General features: G+C 34.8%; 2 protein-coding genes across 2 annotated transcripts; one reads left to right on the top strand and one right to left on the bottom strand.

Annotated features, from left to right (window-relative positions):
• The first annotated feature begins 7,780 nt into the window (after positions 1–7,780).
• On the top strand, positions 7,781–13,773 carry LOC122750154 (olfactory receptor 151-like). Its single transcript, XM_043996820.1, has 2 exons — positions 7,781–8,689; positions 13,771–13,773. Exons 1-2 carry the CDS (start codon positions 7,781–7,783, stop codon positions 13,771–13,773), a joined length of 912 nt encoding a protein of 303 aa, XP_043852755.1.
• Positions 13,774–23,216: 9,443 nt separating this feature from the next.
• LOC122747698 (olfactory receptor 4D5-like) lies at positions 23,217–24,155 on the bottom strand. Its single transcript, XM_043993582.1, has one exon. It carries the CDS (start codon positions 24,153–24,155, stop codon positions 23,217–23,219), a length of 939 nt encoding a protein of 312 aa, XP_043849517.1.
• Positions 24,156–24,476: the final 321 nt, after the last annotated feature.

Raw genomic sequence — 24,476 nt, 5'->3', positions numbered from 1 at the left:
TTACTAGCTATGTGACCCTGGGCAAGTCACTTAACCCCAGTTGCCTTAAACATCTGAGACCATTTCCAGTCATCCTGACAGTATATAATTATGTTGGTTAAATCATAGTATAATTAGGTAGATTATAGTACCTGTGACACTGTAGTCTTTTGCAGGATAATTGCAGAAAAATTTAGAGGTGTTGTAAGGCCCTTAATTTATCTTCATGTCTGTTTTATTCAGAAGGACATCATGATCACCGGCCCTGGATTTAGGAGGACCTGAGTTCAAATCTGGCCTCAGACACTTGACACTTACTTGCTGTGTGACCATGGGCAAGTCACTTAACCCCAATTGCCTCACCAAAAAAACAACAACAACAAAAAAAACCCCAGAAGGATATCATGAGAGATTTTGTCAAATGTTTTCCCCAAAGCTACTTATATTATATGTGCATTATTGCTTTGATCTATACCAGGTCAGGAATTTTTATCAAAACCTTCATTTCCCTTTTTGGATAAGGGTTACTGGCTAAGGGAATGCTACAGACATAGTATAATATATAGTGATTATGTGACATAACAGATAGAAAGTGAGCCTAAGAGACAGGAAGGCCTGGATTCAAGTTTCATCTCTGATGCATAATGGCTTTGTGACTCTGAGTAAATCACATAAACTTTTGGGAAATTCTCTAGGACTATATTTTGTAGAAAAGCTACCCTCTAAATTGGTGGGATGACTTTCCTCATTCAAGAGTTCCTTAAAGTAATGAACTCACAGGTCTAATTCATATCCCTAATTTGGAAATTATTTATGGAGAATACAGGGACAGACAGGGTACACAAGTCCAAATGTCAGATGCAGTGTCCTCATTTTCCACCACTACATGTTCACTAACCAATTTGGGTAGTGCAATGGATAGAACAGTGGGTATAGAATCAGGAAGACCTAAGTTCAAATCTGGTCTTAGATACTTACTAACTGTATGACACTGTGTAAGTCATTTAACCACTGTTTGCCTCAGTTTCCTCAAATATAAAATGGGGATAATAATAACACCTATTTCACAAGGTTGTTGCAAAGATTAAATAAGATATTATTTGTAGGGGGCAGCTAGGTGGCACAGTGGATAGAGTACCAGCCCTGGATTCAGAATGACCTGTGTCCAAATCTGGCCTCAGACATTTGACACTTACTAGCTGCGTGACACTGGACAATTCACTTAACCCCAATTGCCTCACACACACGAAAATATTTGTAAAGCCCTTAGAAAGATGCCTCACACATAATAGGTGCTTAATAAATGTTTGTTTCTTGCTTTCCTACTCTCTTAAATTATACAAATAATATCCCTTTCACCTGTATTTCCAGGTAGAATAAAATATCTAAAAAATTATCGATCTGTACCTGGGAGAACATAAAAGCAATTATGTTTTCCAACTTTAATGAGCCCTTGACTATTATTAGCCTCAAGGCTCACTCTTTATGGACAATATAAACTCCTCCCCTTTATCCTAGTGCTTATTAAGGAATGTATTATAATCCTACTATAGGTTCTTTGAAAATCCAGGTGCTTTCCTCCCTCTAGCCTTCAAAAAGATTTGAATCTTGTCATGTCAGGGCTCTGTCATTTTAGACAATCAATTGCTGCTGCCTTCAAACTGTTTGGGAGTTTCCTATTTTTTATTGTAGTTACCAGCCACTGCAACAGTACATTTGTGGCATGTCCTATTCAGGATTCAATTGGTCTTTCTTGAGTTGGCCATGATGACTTTTCTGAAGAGGAGCATAATTTGTCATAGTAAATACCATCCCCTGGCTTATTTCCAGCTCCACCTCTAGATGTTAACTTTTTCTCACATATGTCTTGAAAAACATCTTCACACAATCATTCTATTTGTAAAAAAGGAGTTTTATTTTGATCTTTTTTATTCTGTGAGGGGTTAAGCAATTAATTTTCAGATATTTTCCCAGTTGCATCAAATATCTGATAAAGGACTAATATTCAAGATATATAGAGAACTTATGCAAATATATAACATTTAGTGCCAGTGTTCAGAGTATATGAAGAAAATTTCTCAAAGAACATCACAAATTGTAAATGACTACATGAAAAAAAAGAAATACAAAGTAAAACAACTCCATACCCTGAAAATTACACCAAGTTTTAAAAATAGAATCATAAATTTTGGAGGGAGTTCAGAAAGATAGGAATATTAATTTACTTTTTAAAATTCAAATTTTATTTTGAGTTCTTAATTCTCTACTTTCCTTCCCAGCCCCACCCCATTGAAAAGGTAAGAAAAAACAAAACTGCTACAAATATGTATATTCATGAAAAACAAATTCCCCAATTAGTCATGTTTTTAAAAAAGAAAGCAAAGAAAATATATATCACTCTACACTCTGAATCCATTGGTTCTTTATCTGGAGTTGGAAAACTAAGACACTGTTGATGGAATTATAAATTGACTGAAGTCTTTTGGAAAACAATATGGAATTATACAAGGAAAGTGATTAAATTGTTTTTACACTTTGACCTAGGGGTCGCACTCAGCCTTAAGGAGGTAAAAAAGAGAAATAAAATTCCAATATGTATATGTATATACATATATATTCATAATATATCTTTTCATAGTAGCAAAAAATGGATAAATATAAGTAAACACTTTTTCCTCTTAGAACTATCCAGAGTAGAATTTTCTACTGTGGAGTTTTTGATCATTTCAGATCAAGACTAGAAAAACACTTCTTAAACTGTGGGTCACAACCCCATATAAGGTCACATAACTGAATGTGGGGGCTTGTGAAAAATTTGGCAACAGTAAAAGGTTATGCATACCTATTTTATATCCATATATATCTGGGATCACATAAAAGTTTCTCTGTTGAAAAAGTGTCATGAGTGGAAAAAGTTTAAGAAGCCCTAGACTAGACCAGCCAATGTTGTAAATATAATTCATACCCAGCAATGTGTTGGGCTAGAAAATCTCTAAGATTTCTTTGATTCTAATATCCTATTATTTTATCATGCTAAGATGTATATGTTTGTTGCTTTTATTCCATCCTTTCATCACCAGAGATATATTACTGGAGAAGAATTATTTCTATTCTTCATTCCTTGCTTGATCCCTACACCTAACTTCCAAAGAAGAAGAGTTTGGCTCTTATTCTTGTCACAATGAAATACCAGTGTCATCATACTTCATATAATCACATGTATTAGTGCTTCTTCCCCTTGAGTGCTAAATTTTTTAAGTGAAGAAATCCTGGGGGAAATCTGTGTTCATTTATTCCCTTGGGGCCCAAAGGTCTCCAGAAGAAGAAAGAAAACTCTTCAACTTATACTGGGAAATTTGTGGTCCATAAAGTTCCTATTCATGTTTTTGCTTGCTGGCAAAATTTCCTCAAAATGTCTTAAATATAGGTGTAACTAACATTCTCACTCTGTAAGCAGGGCCAAAAAATGCAAGATAGAATATTCTGTGGAAACTATCATGTGAATAATCCTTAAAGTATAGAAGATGCAAGGTATCCAACCAGAGTATTTAGTCTTCTACTGCAAACAAAAATCTGGTAAGTAACTAATGTCCATCTCCTTTTCCTAAAAGGCTTGAAATCAGATATAATTGTGAAACAAAAATGAAAAATAGTCACACAAATTTGTTTGGAAAATTACTAGGAGTTTTAGTGAATTGAAAACTCAATATGATTTTGCTGTATGATTGTAGAAATGATGACAATGATGAAGAGGAGGAAGAGAAGAATGATTAAAAGAGATGACCTCTAAGATTTCTTTTAATTAATTGATTCTATTAGTTTCTCATTCTATAAAGTATGCATTTGTTACCTTAATTTCATCCCTTCATCACTACAAAAGCATTTTATTGGAGAGGAACCATTTCTGTTCCCATTTGATTTCATAATCCTTGCTTTCTACTTCCATTATTGTTATCTACATCACGATCATCATTATCAACAACATCATCATTGATAAAATTTATATAGCCCCTACTATGTGCAAATTTTGTCTTATAGATGTTTTAAGAGTAGTTGAATAACTTGGTTTTTAAAGTGCTAGACTTGGAGTAAAGAAATTCTAAGTCCAAATCCTGCCTGAAATACTTGGTTAGCGGGGTGACAATGAACAAATTATTTCATTTCTGTGAGCCTTAGTTTTCTTATATGTTAAATGGGACTAACAATACAATGGTTTTTTATGAGAATTAACTCAAGTACTATATAAATGCCAATTCATAGAGCTAGTAAGCGTCAGAGGAAGGATTTCAATTCAATTCTTTCTGGATTCAGGCAAAAAATTCTAACCATTGCTCCATCTAGCTTGCCCAGGAGAGAGAGAACAATGATGAATGGAAAGATATTGTGAATGGAAAGATGATGAATAATGAAAAAAGAGATAAAATGGTTATAAAAGATAAGACAGACAATTTTGAATATGCAAATTCAAAAGCATTAAGTAAATAAAATAAATGAATATAGAATTTGGAGCAAAGTAGTAGAGTTGGAAAATATTTGCAAAATATGCCTGATATACAAAATATTCAAGGAATAGATGTAAATATATAATGCTAAAAGACATCTTCAACTAGGTAAGTGATCAAGGGTTATAAGTGAATTGTTTTAAAATGTATCAAAACCATAAATGGCTACATGAATACATATCCCAAATAACTAATAGTAAGAAAAATGAAAAATAAATCAACTCCAAGGTTTCACCTCATTCCATTCAAATTGACAAAGATGAAGAAAAAAGATGGGAAAAGTCATTGTTAGACTCTGAGAAGATACATCACTCTTGCAGCAGAGAAGCAGAGTACCACTTAGAGAGAATATTGTGTACATAGTCAGATCAATTTTCTGTACTGGATGTTTTTGTTCAGTTATGCTTTTTTGTCACAAGAGAGAATTTAATTTGGTGAGGATAAGTTGGAAATAATTGCAATGTAAAGATGAAAGGCATCAGTAATTTTTAAGAGCATTTGATTTTGCCCCAGCAAATCTTGGGTAAAGGATTGATAATGGCAAGTATTAGAAAGAGCAAGAAATTTGTTTGAATGTACATAGCATTCAATATTGCTATTGATCAAAATCATGATTATATGAGAAGATGTAACAGTACAATTAATAACAAGAATTTATATAGTGCATTTATAAAAGGGTTGCAAAATGCTTTACAAATATTAGCTCATTTTATCCTCACACTTCTCAGAACAATAATAATAGGTGCTATTATCCCCCCCCTTTTAAAGGATAAGGAATCTGAGGGAGATAGAAATGACTCGGAATCTTTATATTTCTTGGCTAAGATAGAAATAATAAAAATCAACTGAGTTTTTTGAAAGAGTTATATGTGAAGCAAAAACCTTTCTAGTTAAATAGTGGGCATGTAAATTGATTAAAATTAGTTCTACAAGATGAGAATATAAATTTTAACAATAGTTCTAAACAGATATAAATTCCTGAAAGGAGGATGGAAATGGAATACAAACTCAAAGCTGTTCTAGGTCCAATGAGACAGCCTAAAGGCAGCTAGGTGATTCAGAAGATAAAGTTCTGGGCCCGGAGTGAGGAAGACCTAAGTTCAAATTCTTCCTCAAACACTTACTGTGTGACCCTCAGGACATCAGTTAACCTGTCTGTTTCAGTTTCTTCAACTGTGGAATGTGGTTTCTAATAGTACTTATCTCACAGAGTTGTTTTTCCAATCAAATGAGATAATAATCATAATGTATTTAACATAGTCATACACAACTTTTCATTACCTCATTTTGGGGGTTTCTTGGCAAAGATTCTGGAGTAGTTTAACATTTACTTCTCCAGCTCATTTTACAGATGAGGAACTGAGGCAGATAGGGTTAAGTGATTTGCCCAGGGTCACATTGCTAGTAAATGTCTGAGGCCAGATTTGAACTCAAGGTGAGTCTCCCTGAGTCAAGGTCTAGTGCTCTATTCACTGTGCTACCTAGCTGTCCAGTGCATGGCATATAATACAGACTTAATAAATATTCATTCTCTTATCCCCAATAGAAATTTTAGTTTTTATTTAAGGAAGTAGAACACTTGTAAGTAACTTTGAAATCTATAGCGTGACCATCACTGTGTGACTAAGGTTCAGTAAAGATATTATAGATCAGGGGATTTAAAGGAGATAAAGGAACTAGGAGCTTAGGGAGTTTGGGGAGCACTGATATTAATAAGCTACAGAGTATTTCTTTGCTCACCAGAAAGAAGCAAGGAAGGGAAGTCAGAGACAAGAGCCCTCAAAAAAATCTGTTGTTTTAAGAACTACCTACAACCATGCGGGCATTCTTATTGTTGCTGCTTTACCATCTTGAGAAATAAAAACAACTTATACATTATGTGTTCCAAGTTTTGTGAATCAGATCTGAAATTCTTTGGATGTCATTTTTAATACATGAATCAATGTGGAAAGTAAATAAATTTTACCATTGTAATAATAAAAAGCCATCCTTTCAATTCTTCAAAGTGATTCATTGTGGTCCTGTTGTCTGGCTATAAACAAGTCAAGGAAGATTGCATGTTTAACTTCTCAGTAATGAAGGTATAAAGTAATGAATATCTGATGTCTCTGATAAATGCAAGCTCAACTTATTATATTTTTGTATATCTTTATACTTAAATGCATATTTATATGTACACATTTAATACAGCAATGGATATGTCATCTCACAGAAGTGATTAACTCCTGCAACAATGCAGATCTTAACCAATCCATGACTGTTCATACAGTGCAACTGTTCATGTCCACTTATTATCTTGCCACAAAGAGTCCCCCTAAAATGCTGGGTTCTTTCCCTGAGTTCTCCTGCCCTCGAATTTCTATAATAGCATATGAACTATCAATCTATTTTCTACATTCTCTTCACATAGCCAGCCATGCTTCTTTTCAGTCCTACACTTTTGATGACATCTTTTACACTCATTCAGTTCTGTAATTCCTTGTTTGCTGTGTGCTATGCTGGGAACTTATATAGTCACAGACCTGTATATGATCTTCTTATCAAATTTAATTTTTTTAATTATGTTACTCATTTATGTACCACAAATCAATCATTCAATGGATGCCTACTTTGTTTCCAGTTCTTTGCTACCATAGAATGTATTGCTATTAGTATGTCGGAGTATATTGGACTTTTTAAAAAATATATTTTATTTTTCCTTGATTACATATTAAAACAATTTTAACTTTTGGGTTTTTTTTAGTTTTGAGTTCCAAATTCTACCACTTCCTCCCTTTAGTCCCCCTAATCTGATATAGGTTATACCTGTGCATTTTTGTAGGCTGTGATATTTTTGTTTTGTTGTGTTGTGGGGCAATGAGGGCAATTAAGTGACTTGTCCAAGGTCACACAGGTAGTAAGGGTCAAGTGACTGAGGCCAGATTTGAACTCAGGTCCTCCTGAATCCAGGGCTGCTGCTTTATCCACCGCACCACCTAGCTGCTCCTGTGGGCTGTAATATTGTATGAGAGACAGCTGTAAACCAACTTTGGGCTCTTTGGGTTTCACAGCATGGCTCTGCCAGAAGTACATATTTGTCTCTGTAGTTTCAGAGGAATTTGACCCAGGTTTGAGATGAGCATAGGCTTCAGACTCTAGAGGTCTTTACAGGTTAGTGTGGAGACCATATATTCCTAGATTAACTTTTGACTGAAATCATGATTTTTCTTGAATCAGCAAATATTAACCAACTTCTACTTTGCCTAATTATACTTCTCTTTTTCATTCCTTCAGGTCATCACCTCAACTCTCAAAGGACAATGATTCCAGAAAATCACTCTATAGTGACTGAGTTTATCATTATGGGATTAAGTGATGAGCCAGAGGTCCAACTTCCCCTCTTCATCTTGTTCTTAGGAATCTACATTGTCTCCATGGTAGGAAATTTAGTACTGATTCTACTCATTAGAATCAGTTCTCAGCTTCACACCCCCATGTACTATTTTCTCAGTAACTTGTCCTTCATAGATCTCTGTTACTCCTCTGTCATTACTCCCAAAATGTTGGTGAGCTTTGTATCAGAGAAGAACGTCATCTCCTACTCAGGGTGTTTGACCCAGTTCTTTTTTTTCTGTTCTTTTGCTGTTTCTGAGTGCTACATGCTGACAGCTATGGCCTATGATCGTTATGTTGCCATATGTAGTCCCTTACTCTATTATAGCACTATGTCCAAAAAAGTCTGTTCCCTGCTGGTGTCAGGGGTATATACAATGGGCACTTTTTCAGGTCTGATTCAAACAGCCTACTTGGCCCAACTGCTTTTCTGTGGGGACAATGTGATCAGCAATTATTTCTGTGACATCCTTCCCCTCCTGAAGCTCTCCTGCTCTAGCACCTATGTCAATGATCTTCTGATGATGTTTCTTGTTGGATTCAACTCATTGGTGACAACACTACCCATTTTTGTCTCTTATGCTTTTATTTTCTCCAGCATCCTTGGTATCCACACTGCAAAAGGGCGATCTAAAGCCTTCAGTACCTGTGGCTCCCATCTAGCAGGTGTTATCATCTTTTATGGGTCCATTATTTTCATGTATTATAAGCCCGTATCTAGTTACAATGTCATCCAGGAAAAAGTGGCCTCAGTGATTTATACTATGGTTATCCCTATGCTGAATCCCCTGATCTATAGTCTCAGGAACAAGGATGTGAAGGACTCATTGAAAAAAGTTATGAAAGGTGGGGTAAAGCCCTGATCCATGAAGTAATCAGCCAAGTTAAAATTCATCATGATTTTCTATTTTTCTTTCCAATTCTCCTCCAGAAGAGGGCATCACCTGCAAATTATTGAAACTATGACTTTCATGCCCAGGTCCTTCTTCTGCTAGTTTCCTCATCCCATTTTGCATGGCCTTGCACTCTGGCTGGCCAGGAGTCATGTATGATTAAGTTGCCTAGATACCACTGCCTATATATCCTACCCATATCCACTCATATTAGTCTTCCAATTCATCACTCCTCTTTCCAAGCTAAAGGTTCTTATGCAAATGCTGTTTTAAAAGCCCTTATCTCAATCCCTTGACACAGTTGGAATGAAAGCTGATAAACTACTCCATGCTAAATTGGTAATGTTTAATAATGATTTACTCTGTAATGTCCACAAGGGGGTGAATTAATACTAATCAATACAGCTTAAAAAATGCTTCCTACCAAATTCTTTAATAGGAGGACACATTAAATACTTCTATGAATATGTAACTGGAGAATAAAAATAAAGGGTAAGAAAGCCTTTTTCCAAACCTCTTTATAACATTTATGGAAAACCTCTTTCCTGCCCACATTGTTATAAATTTCCTTCCTCTAAAGCAACCCAGTAGACTATTATCTATGTAAGGAAAAACATCTCATTTCAGCATAACTGCCACCCCTGGCTAACTTCAAACAATAAGGACATTGCCATGGTTTTTTTTGTTGTTTTTTTTGGATGAGGCAGTTGGGGTTAAGTGACTTGCCCAGGGTCACACAGCTAGTAAGTGTTAAGTATCTGAGGCCGGTCCTCCTGAATCCAGGGCCGGTGCTCTATCCACTGTGCCACCTAGCTGCCCCAGGACATTGCCATGTAATAAAAATCAAAACAAAAATAATTAGGTAACAGAAGTTAACACAGAAGAAAATGCAGAAAATAAACAGATGTCTGTGCTACATAAGTACTGTTAGATAGCCACATACAGCCCAAAATATATTCAGACCTGATATCTCACAGTCTAGGCTATGGAGAAGGCAGGCAGGGGCAGTTAGGTGGTGCAGTGGATAGACCACTGGCCCTGGATTCAGGAGGACCTGAGTTCAAATCTGGCCTCAGACACTTAACACTTACTAGCTGTGTGACCCTGGGCAAGTCACTTAACCCCAATTGCCTTCACAAAAAAAAAAGAAAAATATTGAGAAGGCAGGAAACTGTGGAATGCAGAGGTACCCAGCAGTATCAATCCACTTAGAGGGAAAGGGACTTTCAATTGCCATTCATTCTCACCTCTCTTGAAAAAGGGCAGAAATAATGTTATGATACAGATACACAATATAAATGGTCTTTGGTTCAGGAACCACAAACAAAAGAGATAGATTCAAAATTAGGCTTAATAATGAAATTCTAAATAATGAGTGTGTCAATGAACCATAGAAATAGTTAATATTTGAAAGAAAATGATAATGATAAAATTAAAATTCAGCATCTTTGGCAGTTAGACTGATCCTTGGGGGGAAAATCATATCTCTGTAAACATACATTAACAATATTCAGAGGGAATTAATGAAATCAATATTTAACTTAAGAATTAGAAAAACAACAAACCTAAAATAATCACAAAATAAAATACATTAAAATTAGAAGAGAAAAACATAAGTTGAAAACAAAAAATACATAGAAAAATTAAAGAAAACTAAAAGCTGGTTCTTTTAAAAGACTAATAAAATTGATAAACCTTTAGCTAGTCTGATTAAAGAGGGCAGAAAATAAATAACAGAAAATGAGCAAGATGAAATCACAACAAAATCAGAAGAAATAAAAACAATCATCAAAACACAGTATGCAGTTATAGGCTAATAGAGAACATAAAACAAATAAAGGAACACTTTCAAAAACAAAATACTTAAACTGTTAGAAGACAACATAGAAATTTCAAATAACCCAATATCAGAAAAAGAAGTAGATCAAGCTGTAAAAAAAATTGCCAAAGAAAACAATCTCCTGAGCCTTATGGATTCACAGGTGAATTCTATCAAACCTTTTCTTATAATAAACATTTTTATTTATAGTTTTGAGTTTCAAATTTTATCCCTACTTCCCTCTCTCCCCTCCTCCCACCCTGAGATGGTAAGCAGATATAGATTATGCATGTGCAATTATGTAAAACATTAGTATATTAGTCATTTTGTATAAGAAAACTTGAATAAAAGAAAATGAAAAGTAGCATGCTTCAGTCTGTCTTCAATCAATATCAGTTCTTTCTTTGGAGGTAGATAATTTGCTTCATCATTAGTCCTTTGGGATTGTCTTGGATCGTTGTATTGCTGAGAACAGATAAGTCATTCACAGTTCTTCATCAAACAATATTGTTATCACTGTGCACAATGTTCTTCTGGTTCTGCTAACTTCACTATATATCGGTTCCAGTTTAAGTATTAGCAGTATATTTGTCTCAAAAAAGAATTGAGACAAATATACTGTCAATACTTAACCTGGAAAGATATGGAAAGATAAAACATGGAAATTAAACTATAGGCTGATATTATTAATGATCATTTACTCAAAAATTTTAGATAAAATCCTATCAAGCAAAATAAAGCAACTCAGAAATCATTCATCATGGCTAACTGGGATTTACACTAGGGATGCAAGGACAGTATAACATAAGAAAAATAATTAATATAATTAACCATCCAAAACATCCAAAGCTGCATGAATATCTCCATGGATATAGGAAAAGTGTAGCACCTTTTTATGCTAAGCATTCTACAAAGGCCCAGAGGGATCTTTTTTATATACCATAAGAATCATCTAAAACCAAAGTCAAGCATCATGTGCAAGGAGGATATATTAGGATCTTTTCAAAATATGCAGGGGGTAAATTAAGAAAGCTCACTTTCCCCACTGTTATTTGGAATAGCTCTAGAAATGCTAGCAATAGTGATAAGAAAAGGGAAAGGAATTAATGGAATAATGATAAGTAAAGATAAGATAAAACTATCCTTGTATGCTGATAATATGATGTTTTACTATGAAAACCCCAGTGAACCAGTGAAGATACCAATTGAAACCATTTAGCACGCCTACAGACTTCAAAATAAATCCTCAAAAAAAAAAAATAATTCTATATAATCACAACAAAACATGAGAAACAACAATAGAAAGGGAAATCCCATTCCAAATAATGACAAAATGCATAAAAAACCAGAGTATCAACCTCCCAATAATAAAGTCCTCTTTGAAGAAATTTTTTAAAAAACCAAATATTCAGTGGAGAAGTATTCAGTTCTCATGGCTGAACCATTTCAATGTAATAAAAATTATAATATTATGAATTAATTTACATTTTAATGCTATACCAAGCAAAATTATCAAGGGAATATCTTACCAAACTTGATAAAATAACAACAAAATTCAGTTGTAAAAACAAAACATCTAGAATATCAAGATAAATCATCAAAAAGATGAAAGTAGAATGACACTTCCAGATTACAAACTATATTATAAAGCAGTAGGAATCAAAACATAAAAAATAGTTGAAAATTAATGATTCAGAAACAATAACCCAGTGTTTGATAAAGTATAAAACCTAAATTATCTAGAGAAAAAGTTCCTATTTGATAAAAGCTTTTTAGAAAACAGTGTAGCACAAATTAGGCCTAGACCAACAATTTACCACACTCCACAATACTTTATAAATTGACAAATAACCTTAATACTAAAGCTCATACTATAAAAAATTAGAAAATAATAAGTCATATACCTCTCATAGCTATGGGTAAGATGTGTATTCTTTTTTGGGGGGGCGGGGAATGAGGATTAAGTGATATGCCCAGGGTCACACAGCTAGTAAGTGTCTAGTGTCTGAGACTAGAAAAATCTATGTAAGCTGATGCAGAGTTAAGTAAGCAGAGCAAAGAAAATAATATGCATAGTAACTGCTACCATGTAGTTGGAAATAACAATGGCACACCAAAAAAGCAAAGGTAAATGTAATAAAAGCATAAAGACTGAGTGGGCCTCAAATGAAGAGATGAGAAGACACACCCCTCCTAATGTATCCCCTCATAGAGTTAGAAGTTCCACACGTGTTAAACACTACACATTTTCAGACTTTTTCAATATATTGATTAATTATGCAGATTTTCCCCTCTCTCCAAAAGAAATTTTGTCATATGGAATGGCTCTCTGGAAGGGATACATGAGATACTACAGTGATATAAAAAAATAGAAAATGTCAATAAATATTTTAAATCAAATAGATATTTAAAAATTTCTTCTCTGTACTGCTTTAGCTGCATTCCATATATTTTAGGATGTTTATGCACTGTTGCCATTTTCTTTAATGAAAATTTTCCTTTCTATCATTTATTCTTTTACTCACACATTTGTCTTTAATTAATTTAAAATTCTTTCTTCAAAGTCTTTTTTTTTGAAAAAATTGTTATGTCAATGAAGGATATGTTTAGGTTTTTTGCACTTCTTGTGAGGTTTTTCTGCCTTCTAAACATTGTCAGGTTTTGTGAAGGTACCATGTGTGGCTGAGAAGAAAATCAATGCAAAGACATATAGATTGGATTATGGAGTGTTTTCTGTGAGGAATGTTTGGACTGGAATGCAGAATATGGGAGGAAAAGTATATTCATTGGGCCTGGAAATATGACTTGGGCCAGGTTGTGTAGAGCTTTGAAAGTTAAAAAGTAGAGATTAAGTCACTGGGTTTGGTTGAATAGGGCATTCATATAGTCAGATCTGTGTTGAATGAAAATTTCTATAGTAATGGTAATATTGTGTATATACAAATATGCACTATACAAAGTGAATATACGGTCATTTCTGTTGAGAGGGAGACGTGAAAAGATCAGGGGATCAAGAAGGGCATTAGATATGAGGTGACACTTGGACTGAGTTTTGAAGAAAGCTCAGGCTTTTAAGAAGAGAAAGTTAGGAGTGGGAACATTCAAGGAATGAGGGATAACATATGCAGACATCTCATGGGAGATGGTATATTGTGTATGAATGAAGAAAAGCAAGAAGGTCAGTTTGTCTGGACCACATAGTGAGTAAATCGGAGAAAAGATATTAAGTCTAGAAATGTGGGCTGGAGCCAAAATGTGAGCATCACAACACCAAATGGAGGAGTGCTTTTTTGTTGTTGTTTTTTTATCCCACAGTCAGTAGGAAGTCAATGGAGTTTTTTTGAACATTTGATTGACATTCAAACCTGTGCTTTAGAAGTATTAATTTAGCAGGTGTGTGGAAGAGGGATTGAAGTGGGGAGAGACCTAAGGAAAGAAAATCAATTTAGGAACTGAAATAGACCCAGCAAAAGGACATTAAGGTCTTAGATTAGATGGCAGCTATGTAAATATGGGATGAGAATGGGATATATAAAAAAGTTACATATAAGAAAGATGTTATGGAGATATAAATGACAAGATCTGGAAATGATTAAATATGTGAAATAAAAATGAAAAGTTGAAGATGACACCAAAGTAGCAAACCTAGTTCACTAGATGGTTGGTAGTGCCCTAGGTTGAAATAGAGAAGTCCATGGGAAGAGTTATTTGGGGAGGGAAATGGAGATACCTAAAATATATCCAGTTCTAAATGTCTAGTAGGCAGATGATGATTAAAGAGTGGGCTGCCAAGAGGGACTGACTGGGTGTGTATATGGATGTATGTATCTATCCATCTATCTCATTATATAGATATAGATATAGATATAGATATAGATATAGAACATCAGCTTTTCTAGATATTTATCTACATGGATATATAGATATGTAATATATGATAATGTACCATAAATTATATTACATTATTTATATACTTCATCTTATGCCATGCTATATTATATTAGGTTATATTATATTGGATTGTGTTATATATTTATGTTGTATTATGTCATATCATATCATATTGTCATGTCATATTCCATGTTATATTATTACATCACATTGTATCATGTATAATATCATGTTATCTTATATCATGTCATATCACATGTCATATAATACTATCTTAGTTGAATTATTTCATAATAAGTTTACCAAGAGAAGGAGTATATAGAAAGAAGAGGACCCACATTTGAACTTTGGAGTGCAACTACAATTAGGGAAAAATATATGGAAAAAGACACAGTTAATGAAATTGAGAGGATCATCCAGACGGGTAGAATAATTTTAAAAAGGCAATGCAATAAACATGCAGAGAGGAGAGAATATCTAGGAGAGAGTGATCAAAAGTGTTAAATGTTACAGAGAGTTCAAGAAGAATTAGAACTAAAAAATTTCTTGTATTTGACAATTAGGAAATCATTGGTAACTGTGAAGGAAGCAATTTCATTGCAAATTTCAGAGGGTTTAAAAGTGAATGAGAGGAAATAAAGAGAAGGCAAAAATGATATTTCTGGTAATCTGTATATGAAAGCAAAAATAAATATGGGATCGTAGCTTGAGGGGATTCTAGAGACAACAAAGGTTTCTTATATACAGAACACATGGCAAGGAAAGGAATAAGTATTTACATAGTGCCTACTATGTGCTAGGCACTGTGCAAAGTGCTTCTTACAAATATCTCATGTGATCCTCACAACAACCCTGAAATATAAGTGCTATAATTATGTTCATTTTACAGTTGGAGAAACTAAGGCCAACAAGTTAAATGACTTACTTGGGGTATGACAACTACAAAGGATCTGAGGTTAGATTTGAACTCATATTTTCCTGACTTTAGGCCCAGTACGTTATACACTGAGCAACCAGTTCCCTCTGAGTATATCTGTTGATAAGAGAGAAGGAACTAGTAGATAGGGGGAAATGTGTATATTAGAAAAATGGTATGATTAAAAAATAATCTGCCTCTTAAATGAATGACTCAGTTAGATACTTAGAATCATAGTCTTTTGACCATGCTTTATAGGACAAGTACATTTTACTATTTGAAAAGGATAAGTGTAGGGCCAGGTAGAGTGTATTGTTTCAGAAAAGATTCTAACCAGTCAGGATTGGCTGCAAAAGCAGAACTTTGGGGGAACAAGATAATGAGAAAAAGCAGTTATACAATACAAACAGTGGAGGGGAAAGGGCATCAAAGACATAGTTATAATGTTACCCAAAGTCATTCTTTGGAGAGGAATCAATTACCTTCACAAAAAAAGGGGAAATAGAGAATTCCTATAAGAGTGGGTAGAGGCTTATAATTGGGCAGAGGACATTAAAAGGATAGAGAAGAGACATGGATTTTCCTATTTCACAATATTCCCCAGGACTATCCTTTGTCTGGAGAGGAAGCAGTTATGACTGAGAAGAGATATTAATGAAAAAACAAAGTCATAGTTATCTTAAATTTAAAAGCTCATTGCTACATAGCTAGAAAATGCCCATGTTTAATGATTTTTAGGTCACCCTTAACATTCTTGCTCCTCAGGCTGCAGATCAGAAGGTTCAGCATTGGTATCACTGTGGTATAAAACACTGAGGCCACTTTGTCTTGGTCTATGTGGCTGATGGACTTGGGCTTAAACTACACAAAAGTGATAGAGCTGTAGCCAACCCCAACAGCTACCAGGTGAGATCCATAAGTGATGAAATTTTGAACTTTCTCTTTGAAGAGTTCATACAAAAGATGCTATAGCAGGGTCAAAACATATGATACTAAGATAATCACAGTGGGTATTGTTATAATGATGACACCAGAAAATGTCACTTGAAGCTCATTTATGTAAATGTCAGGGCAGGAGAGTTTCAGGAAGGGAAGGATGTCACAGAAATAGTGCTTAATGAGATTGGCCCCACAGAAGGACAAGCAGTTTGTTTCTACCAGGCCCACAAAAAATGGCAACCATATATACTCCTGACAACATCAGGGAGCAGACTTTCTGGGACATGGTGTCAGTATAAATCAGGGAGCTACAGATGGCAACGTAATGATCATGGTCCATGACTGTCAACATATCACACTCAACAGAACCAGGAGAACATTGTACACAGTAACAGTAACATTGTATGATGATCAGCTGTCCTCAGCAATACAATGATCCAAGACAATTCCAAAGAATTCATGGTGGAAAATGTTGTCCACGTGCAGAAAAAAGAACTGTGGAACCATACTGTTTCTACTTTTCTTTTCTTTCTTGAGGTTTTTCCCTTGCGTTCTGATTCTTCTTTTACAACATGACTAATGCAGAAATATGGTTAATGTGATTCTACATATGTAACCTATATCAGATTGCTTTCTGTCTTGGAGAAGGGGGAAGGAAGAGGAGGGAGAAAAATTTAGAACTAAAAATCTTATGAAAAAATGTTGAAAACTATCTTAAAAATAGTAATTCTCTGTGATCCCCAAAAAATATAACACTCAGAAATTGCAAAAAACAAACAAACAAAACCACAGAAGAATCAAGTAAAGCACCCTGAATAGGAGATGATTTTCTTTGATACAAAGTTCACCAACATTTTGGTGGTAATTACAGTGGAGTAGCAGAGAACTATGAAAGACAAGTTACCAAAGAAATAGTATTTGGGAGTATGAAACTGAATATTGAATCTAATTAAAAAGATCAAGCTAACATTCTCCATCATGGAAACAATGTAGATTCTCAGGAAGAGGAGAAAGAGGGGGACCTGTAGTTCTGGCTGGTCACTTAAGCCCATGAGGATAAACTGAGTCACTGAGAAATAATTGTTTGAATCCATTGTTCAATGCATATCAGTGTAGTAATCTGTAAGGATAGAGAACAATAATGAATCCCCATTAGACGATAAGTTCCTCAAAGGCAGAGATTGTCTTTTGTACTTGTATATCTGATACTTAAAAAATCCTTGATGACTGACAATGCTTGGCTTATTGAAAAGTAGATTGTGGATTGGTGAATGGCTTATACATATTATGACATATGAAATCAATTCCCTGTGGGCTTGTTTTTGTTTTTTTTTTAGAATCTGGTCTCCATAAGCCAGCTGAAGAGTTGATACACCTCTTAGAAATAAAGCATCAGGGAAGATGGTCTAGAAACTGTTATACTATGGAAGCCTAGCCAAAATGTTTAGATTCTCAGTTCTCTACTCGAAAATCTGCAATAACTTCCTATTGACTCTAAGATGAAATGCAAACTCTTCAGCATGGTATTTAAATCCCTGTATACTATGGCTCTTATCTACTTTTCTAGAATTATTTTGTGTTACTCTTCATTATATACTCTCTACCCCATTAAAATTGTCCACATATTTTTTTCTATGTTTCATTTTATACTTTATTCCTGTGTCTTTGCACAGTTAGGTCCCCATATCCAAAACAAATACCCTCCTCATTTCCTCTGTGTGAACTTCTTAACTTTTCTTATATTGTATGCTAAAGCATGGAATAAATTCAGCTTTTTTCTGGATAATCTATAATCCTTAAATATTTTCTAAGCAATTTATCTTAACGGCTTGTCTATTTTTTCACTTAGGGGGCAGCTAGGTGGTGCAGTGGATAGAGCACTAGCCCTGGAGTCAGGAAGACCTGAGTTCAAATCTGACCTCAGACACTTGACAATTACTAGCTGTGTGACCTTGGTCAAGTCACTTAACCCCAATTGCCTCACCAAAGGGGAAAAAAGTCAAACCTATTTTTTCACTTATATAGAACTTGTTTACTTTTCCAATGTTGTTTTCTTTTGATTTTTTTTTTGCTTTTAAATCATTTATTCAATGACCTTTATTGAACATGATTTTATTGCATTAAGGTAAGTAAAGAAAGTATTTAATATTTCTGCTTTTCCACATTTGGTCATGAGGCTTTTATGCCTTGATAACATGGTCAACTTTGGTAAAGGTACCATACACAGCTGAAAAATATGTATGAACCTTTCCATTCCCATTTAACATATGCCAGAAATCTTTCATATCTAATGTTTCTAACATTCTAATTAGGTCCCTAATTTAAAATTACATTTGTCGGGGCAGCTAGGTGGCACAGTGGATAGAGCACCGGCCCTGGAGTCAGGAAGGAGTACCTGAGTTCAAATCCGGCCTCAGACACTTAACACTTACTAGCTATGTGACCCTGGGCAAGTCACTTAAACCCAATTGCCTCACTAAAAATAATAAAAATAAAAATAAAAACCAGAAAAACAAAATTACATTTGTCTAGGTCTGAAAGAGAGGTACATAATGGTATCCAATTTTGTAGTTTGATCTTATATTTCTCCTTGTAACTGGCTTAACATTTCCTTTAAGCATTTAAATGAAATGTCATTTGGTCAATTCATTTAATGCCATCCTAATTAAATTACCAAAAATTGTATTACTTAGTTAGAAAAAATAATGACAAAATTCATTTGGAAGAACAAAAGGTCAGGAACTTCAAAGAAACCAGATTTAGCAGTATCAGACCCTAAAATATATTATAAAATGAGAGCATTGTTGAAGTATAAAATGGATAATTTTCATTATTATAAATTAAAATTCTTGTATAAATAAAACCTGTGCAGCCAAGAATAGAAGAAATGTAGAAAATGGAGGCGGGGGGGAAACTTTCATTGATAATATCTCAGATAGGATGTGATTGTGTTGGAATATTGTTGTGGAGTAGGAAATGATGAGCTGGCTGATTTTGAAAAACATGGAAAGACTTGGACTTTCAAAGGAAGATGGTATTCCCCTTCAGAGAAATAGATGACAAGTGGAAATTATCATAGTAAAGTCTTAAATATATTTGTATATGTGTATAAATGTATAGATATCTATGTATATAAATATATATATATAATATATGTATGTGTGTATGTAAACACACACCCACAAATTGTAGCCTTCTTTAGGGCAGGGGGGTGGAGGGGTATAAAATATGGCTAAAAGTTCACAGCAGAGAACAAAAGGAAACCTAGAAGGAAACAAAGAATAGCTGGGCATTTTTGAAAACAACATATAGTATTTATTATATAGGTTTTCTTGAAATGTAATTTATTGAATACTCTGTTTTGTTTTTCTGTATACTGTCAATGTGTTTTTCTTTTTTCATTTGTATTTAAGTTTAAAATAAAAGAATTTACAAAAAAAGAAATGTTATTGGTTCACATGTTAAGTATTGAAATTAATTGTCTGTGGTACCTTTTAGCATATTGTTATTTCCCTGTTTATTTCTTTTAATCATGTTTATTTTTTGTTGTTACCTTGGCTAAGATCATGTTTCTTACCACTGATTTTTTTAGTTAAGCTGAAGCATTATAAATTTTGCTTCAGTCCCTTAATTCTGTGGGAATTTCTATATTTTAGGTGTATATCTCATAAACAGCATTTTATTGGATTTCACGTCCTAGTCTAATCTGCTACCTTCTTCCATTTTATGAGCAAGTTTTTATGAGTGAGGTTATACCATTCACATTCACAATTTTCATCATTATCTATTTCCCTTCATCCTATCAATTATCCTATTAAGTATAAGGTCTATTTCAGTTCTAAATCTATAATCCTATAAAGGGATAAAAAAAGATATTACCAATGGGGAATTTGATTATTAGATGTTTTGAGAAGTAAAGGAAAGGGAAGAAGTAGAGAAAATTGAAGTTTTCAGAGTGGCTGGAAGAATAGTGGCACAATTAAAATAAATCATGATATCTACAGAGGCCACATCACATTGAATTATTTAAATGAAATTATACAGCTTCTTTCTAGTTACTTTATATCTTCCAGTGAGTTTCCAGATTTTGTGGCAACAATGGGATGCTTTTTCTCATATCAACCTTGGAATCCTATAGTGCACTCAGAACTTGGTGGAGGAAAACAGATGAAGCAACATTACAGAAGAATGTTAGGTAATAGCAATTTTATGCAGATCGAAAGGGAGAAAAACTTTTTTTTCAGCAAATTGCCTTCCTAAACTGGGGGATTTTAGTTCAAAATCAACCAAGTATTTGACACTATACAGAGAAACATTGAGGTGGTCCATCCACTTCACATGAACCTCCTAAGCATGACCATCTTAAAAATTGTACTGACTTCCTGACTGCCTCAAATATCATACCTTCAGCTATTTCTGATCCTTCCAAGCTTGGTCCAACTCAACTCTCCTCTATTATATCTTTCACCCAATAAATATCTTGGTTTCTACATACTCCTACTAAAGTAATTATGGCTACCTCAATGAAATGATTCCTTTTCAATGCCCTTTTCTTATAACAGCTAAGAAGCCTCCTGTTGAAGAAAAAGTCCCAATTAAGAGCAGATTACCTATCAGCTTTTGTATCCTATTATAGGGTCATTGTTATGTGTGGATGGGAATTGCAGGAGTGATTAATACACATCTAGTCCATTTTGGTGAAGAAAGATCTATCATTAGTTTTTTTTTTGCTGTAATTACATAATATTTCATTTCTTTCCAAATTACATGTAAAACAATTATCATTCATATTTTTTAAATTGTGAGTTCTAAATTCTCTCCCTGACTCCTCCATTGTCTCTACCTGAGATGGTATACAATTTGATGTAGGTTAAACATATGCAATCATGAAAAGCACATTTCCATATTTGTCATGTTGTGAAAGCAAAGCCAGACCCCACCCCCCAAAAAAATGAAAAAAAAAATAAAGTGATAGATTATGCTTTGATCTGCTTTCAGACTCCACCAGTTCTTTGGAGGTAGATAGTATTTTTCATCATGAGTCCTTTGGAATGATATTGTATCATTGTATTGCTGAGGATAGCTAAGCTGTTCAAAGTTAATCATTGTACAATTCACTTTGCATCAGTTGCTATTTCTTTCCAGGTTTTTCTAAAATCATCCTGCTTATCATTTCTTATGGCAAAATGGTATTCCAGTACAATTATATACTAGCACTTGTTCAGCCTTTTCTCAATTGGTGGCATCTCTTCAGTTTCCAATTCTTAGCTACCATGAAAAGAGCTGCTATAAATATATTTTTGCAAAGGGGTCCTTTTCCTTTAAAAAAAATAATCCGGGGCAGCTAGGTGTCGCAGTGTATAAAGCACCAGCCTTGGATTCAGGAGGACCTGAGTTCAAATCCGGCCTCAGACACCTGGCACTTACTGGCTGTGTGACCTTGGGCAAGTCACTTAACCCTCATTGCCCAGCCAAAAAAAAAAAAAGATAAAGGCAAGTCACCTAACCCCCATTGCCCCACACACAAAAAATCCTTTGGATACAGACTTAGTACTGGCATTGCTGGACCAAAGGATGTGCACAGTTTTATAGCCCTTTGGGAATACTTCCAAATTGCTCTCCAGATTGTGTAAATTAATCACAACTCTACCAATAGTGCATTAGTGTCCCTATTTTCCCACATTGCCTCCTTTTATCTTTTTTTTTTTTGGATGGACAATGAGGGTTAAGTGACTTGCCCAAGGTCACACAGCTAGTAAGTGTCAGGTGTCTGAGGCCAGATTTGAACTCAGGTCCTCCTGAATCCAGGGCCAGTGCTTTATCCACTGCACCACCTAGCTGCCCCTCCTTTTATCTTTTTCCTTTTATCTTTTTCCTTTTCTCTCACATTAGTCAATCTGATAGGTATGAAAGTGGTACCTCAGAGCTATTTTAATTTGCATTTCTCTAATCAATAGTGATTCAGAGCATTTTTTTTACCATAGATAACTTTGATTTATTCTTCTGTAAACTGCCTGTTCATATCTTTTGACCATTTATCAATTGGAGAATGGCATATTCTGATAATTTTGACCCAGCTCCTTGTATATTTGAGAAATGAGACCTTTATTAGAGACACTTGCTATAAAAAACAACTTTTCCAACTTTCTGCTTTCTGTCTAATCTTGGTTGCACTGGTTTTGTTTCTGCAAAACTTTTAAAATTTAATATAATCAAAAGTATCTATTTTATATATTGTAATATTCTCTATATTTTGTTTCATCATACATTCTTCCCTTATCCATGGATATTACTGGTAAATTATTCCTTGCTCTCCTAATTTGTTCAAAGAACCACCTTTTTATGTCTAAATCATGTACCCATTTTGACCTTATCTTGGTGTGTGATATAAAATGTTGCTCTATATCTAGTTTCTGCCATACTGTTTTCCAGTTTTCCTAACAAATAGTGAGTTCCTGTACCAAAAGCTTGGGTCTTAGGCTTTAACAAACACTAGATTAATATGGTCATTTGCTACTGCATATTGTGTTACTAATGTATTCCACTGATCTACTCCTCTATTTCTTAGCCAGTGCTGGGTTGTTTTGATGATTACCACTTTATAATATAATTCAAGATCTGGTGTGACATTATTTTATAGTTTTTTTTAGGTAAATTTGGGAGATTTCAGGTCAATTTCCTGCCTTACTCCACCATCTTGGCTTCACTTCCCTAGTCTATTCCATTAATAAAGCAAGGAGGTATTTCCACTGTGCCCAATTTCCTTTCAGTTCTATAACTCTAAGCTAGAATGTAGTGATAGGTAGTAGAGAGAGGGAAAATCCATAGCCAAAAGAAGAAGCAAAGATCCAAGGAAAACCTAGAATTTGTAACATGGACCCTCTTGCTGACTTTAATTAGATTTATCACCTTCCCAACCAGAGGAAAGCCCTCATGCAACCTCCCTTCATGGCCTCATGCATCTCCTTGTTTCTCAGAGTATAGACTAGGGGGTTGAGCATAGGCAATAGCACAATGTGTAGCACTGAGATAGCCTTGTCCTGGGATTGGTCCCGAAAAGGCCAAGCATAGACACAGAGTGCAGGAATAAAGGTCAGTACGACCACTGTTATGTGGGCACCACAAGTAGATAATGCCTTGGCCCGAGCCTGGGCTGAGTGTGCCCTTAGGGTAACAAGGATAACAGAATAGGAGGTGAGCAAGGCCAGAAAGACTAGCAAGGTGACCAGCCCACTGTTGCCAACCAGCAGGAGTTCCACAGCATATGTGTCTGTGCAGGCCAGCTCCAGAACCTGCATAATGTCACAGTAGAAGTTGTCTAACTCATTGGGACCACAGAAGGGAAGTGGAAGTAAAAGAGCAAGTTGGAGGGATGAATGCACCAATCCCCCTAGCCAAGAAGCCATTAAAAAATGACTCCTGGTAGCTGGATTCATGAGGGCAGCATAATGTAGAGGTCTGCAGATCGCAACATAGCGGTCATATGCCATGACTACCAGATGAAGTATCTCAGTGCCACCCAAGAAATGGATGAAGAAAAGCTGGGTAAAGCAACCTGAAAATGAAATTTGCTTGGTCTCTGCCAGCAGGTCCCTCAGCATCCTTGGAGTGGCTATCAGGGAATAGCAAATGTCAACAAAAGACAAGTGGCCTAGGAGGGAATACATGGGTGTATGGAGACGAGGGCTATTCCAGATAGTCAGAACCACAAAGAGATTTCCCAAAATAGCAGTGATGTATACAACAAAGAAAGCAGCAAACAGCAGGGCCCGTAGTTCCAGGGACTGCACTAGTCCTCGAAAGATAAATCCAAACACTAAGTTGCTGCTGTTTCTGTGGTCCATAGTACCCTTGCTGAAGAGTCAAAAAGAAAGAAAGAAAACATTTATCAGTGTTGTTAATTCTTTTCTTACTTCCCTGACCCCAATAAAAACAGGAAAGAGAAACCTCAAATTGAACCTTCTAACCAACTTGCACCCTCTATCTATTAAGAACTCAGAAGTTCTGGGTAAGATTCAAGGAAATTACTCCTTATACATTTTATTTTAAATAATTTTCTTCTGCATACATGTACTTTTAAAACTTTAGAGGAAAAGAGAAAGATATTATCACTTTTTACCAGAAGAAGTAAAGATTAGCTTGTTAAAACTAGTCTTTATTATTTT

This window comes from Dromiciops gliroides, chromosome 3, assembly GCF_019393635.1.
Source record: "Dromiciops gliroides isolate mDroGli1 chromosome 3, mDroGli1.pri, whole genome shotgun sequence".
In the NCBI taxonomy this organism is placed as follows: Eukaryota; Metazoa; Chordata; class Mammalia; order Microbiotheria; family Microbiotheriidae; genus Dromiciops; species Dromiciops gliroides.
This window is presented reverse-complemented; position numbering and strand designations above follow the sequence as displayed.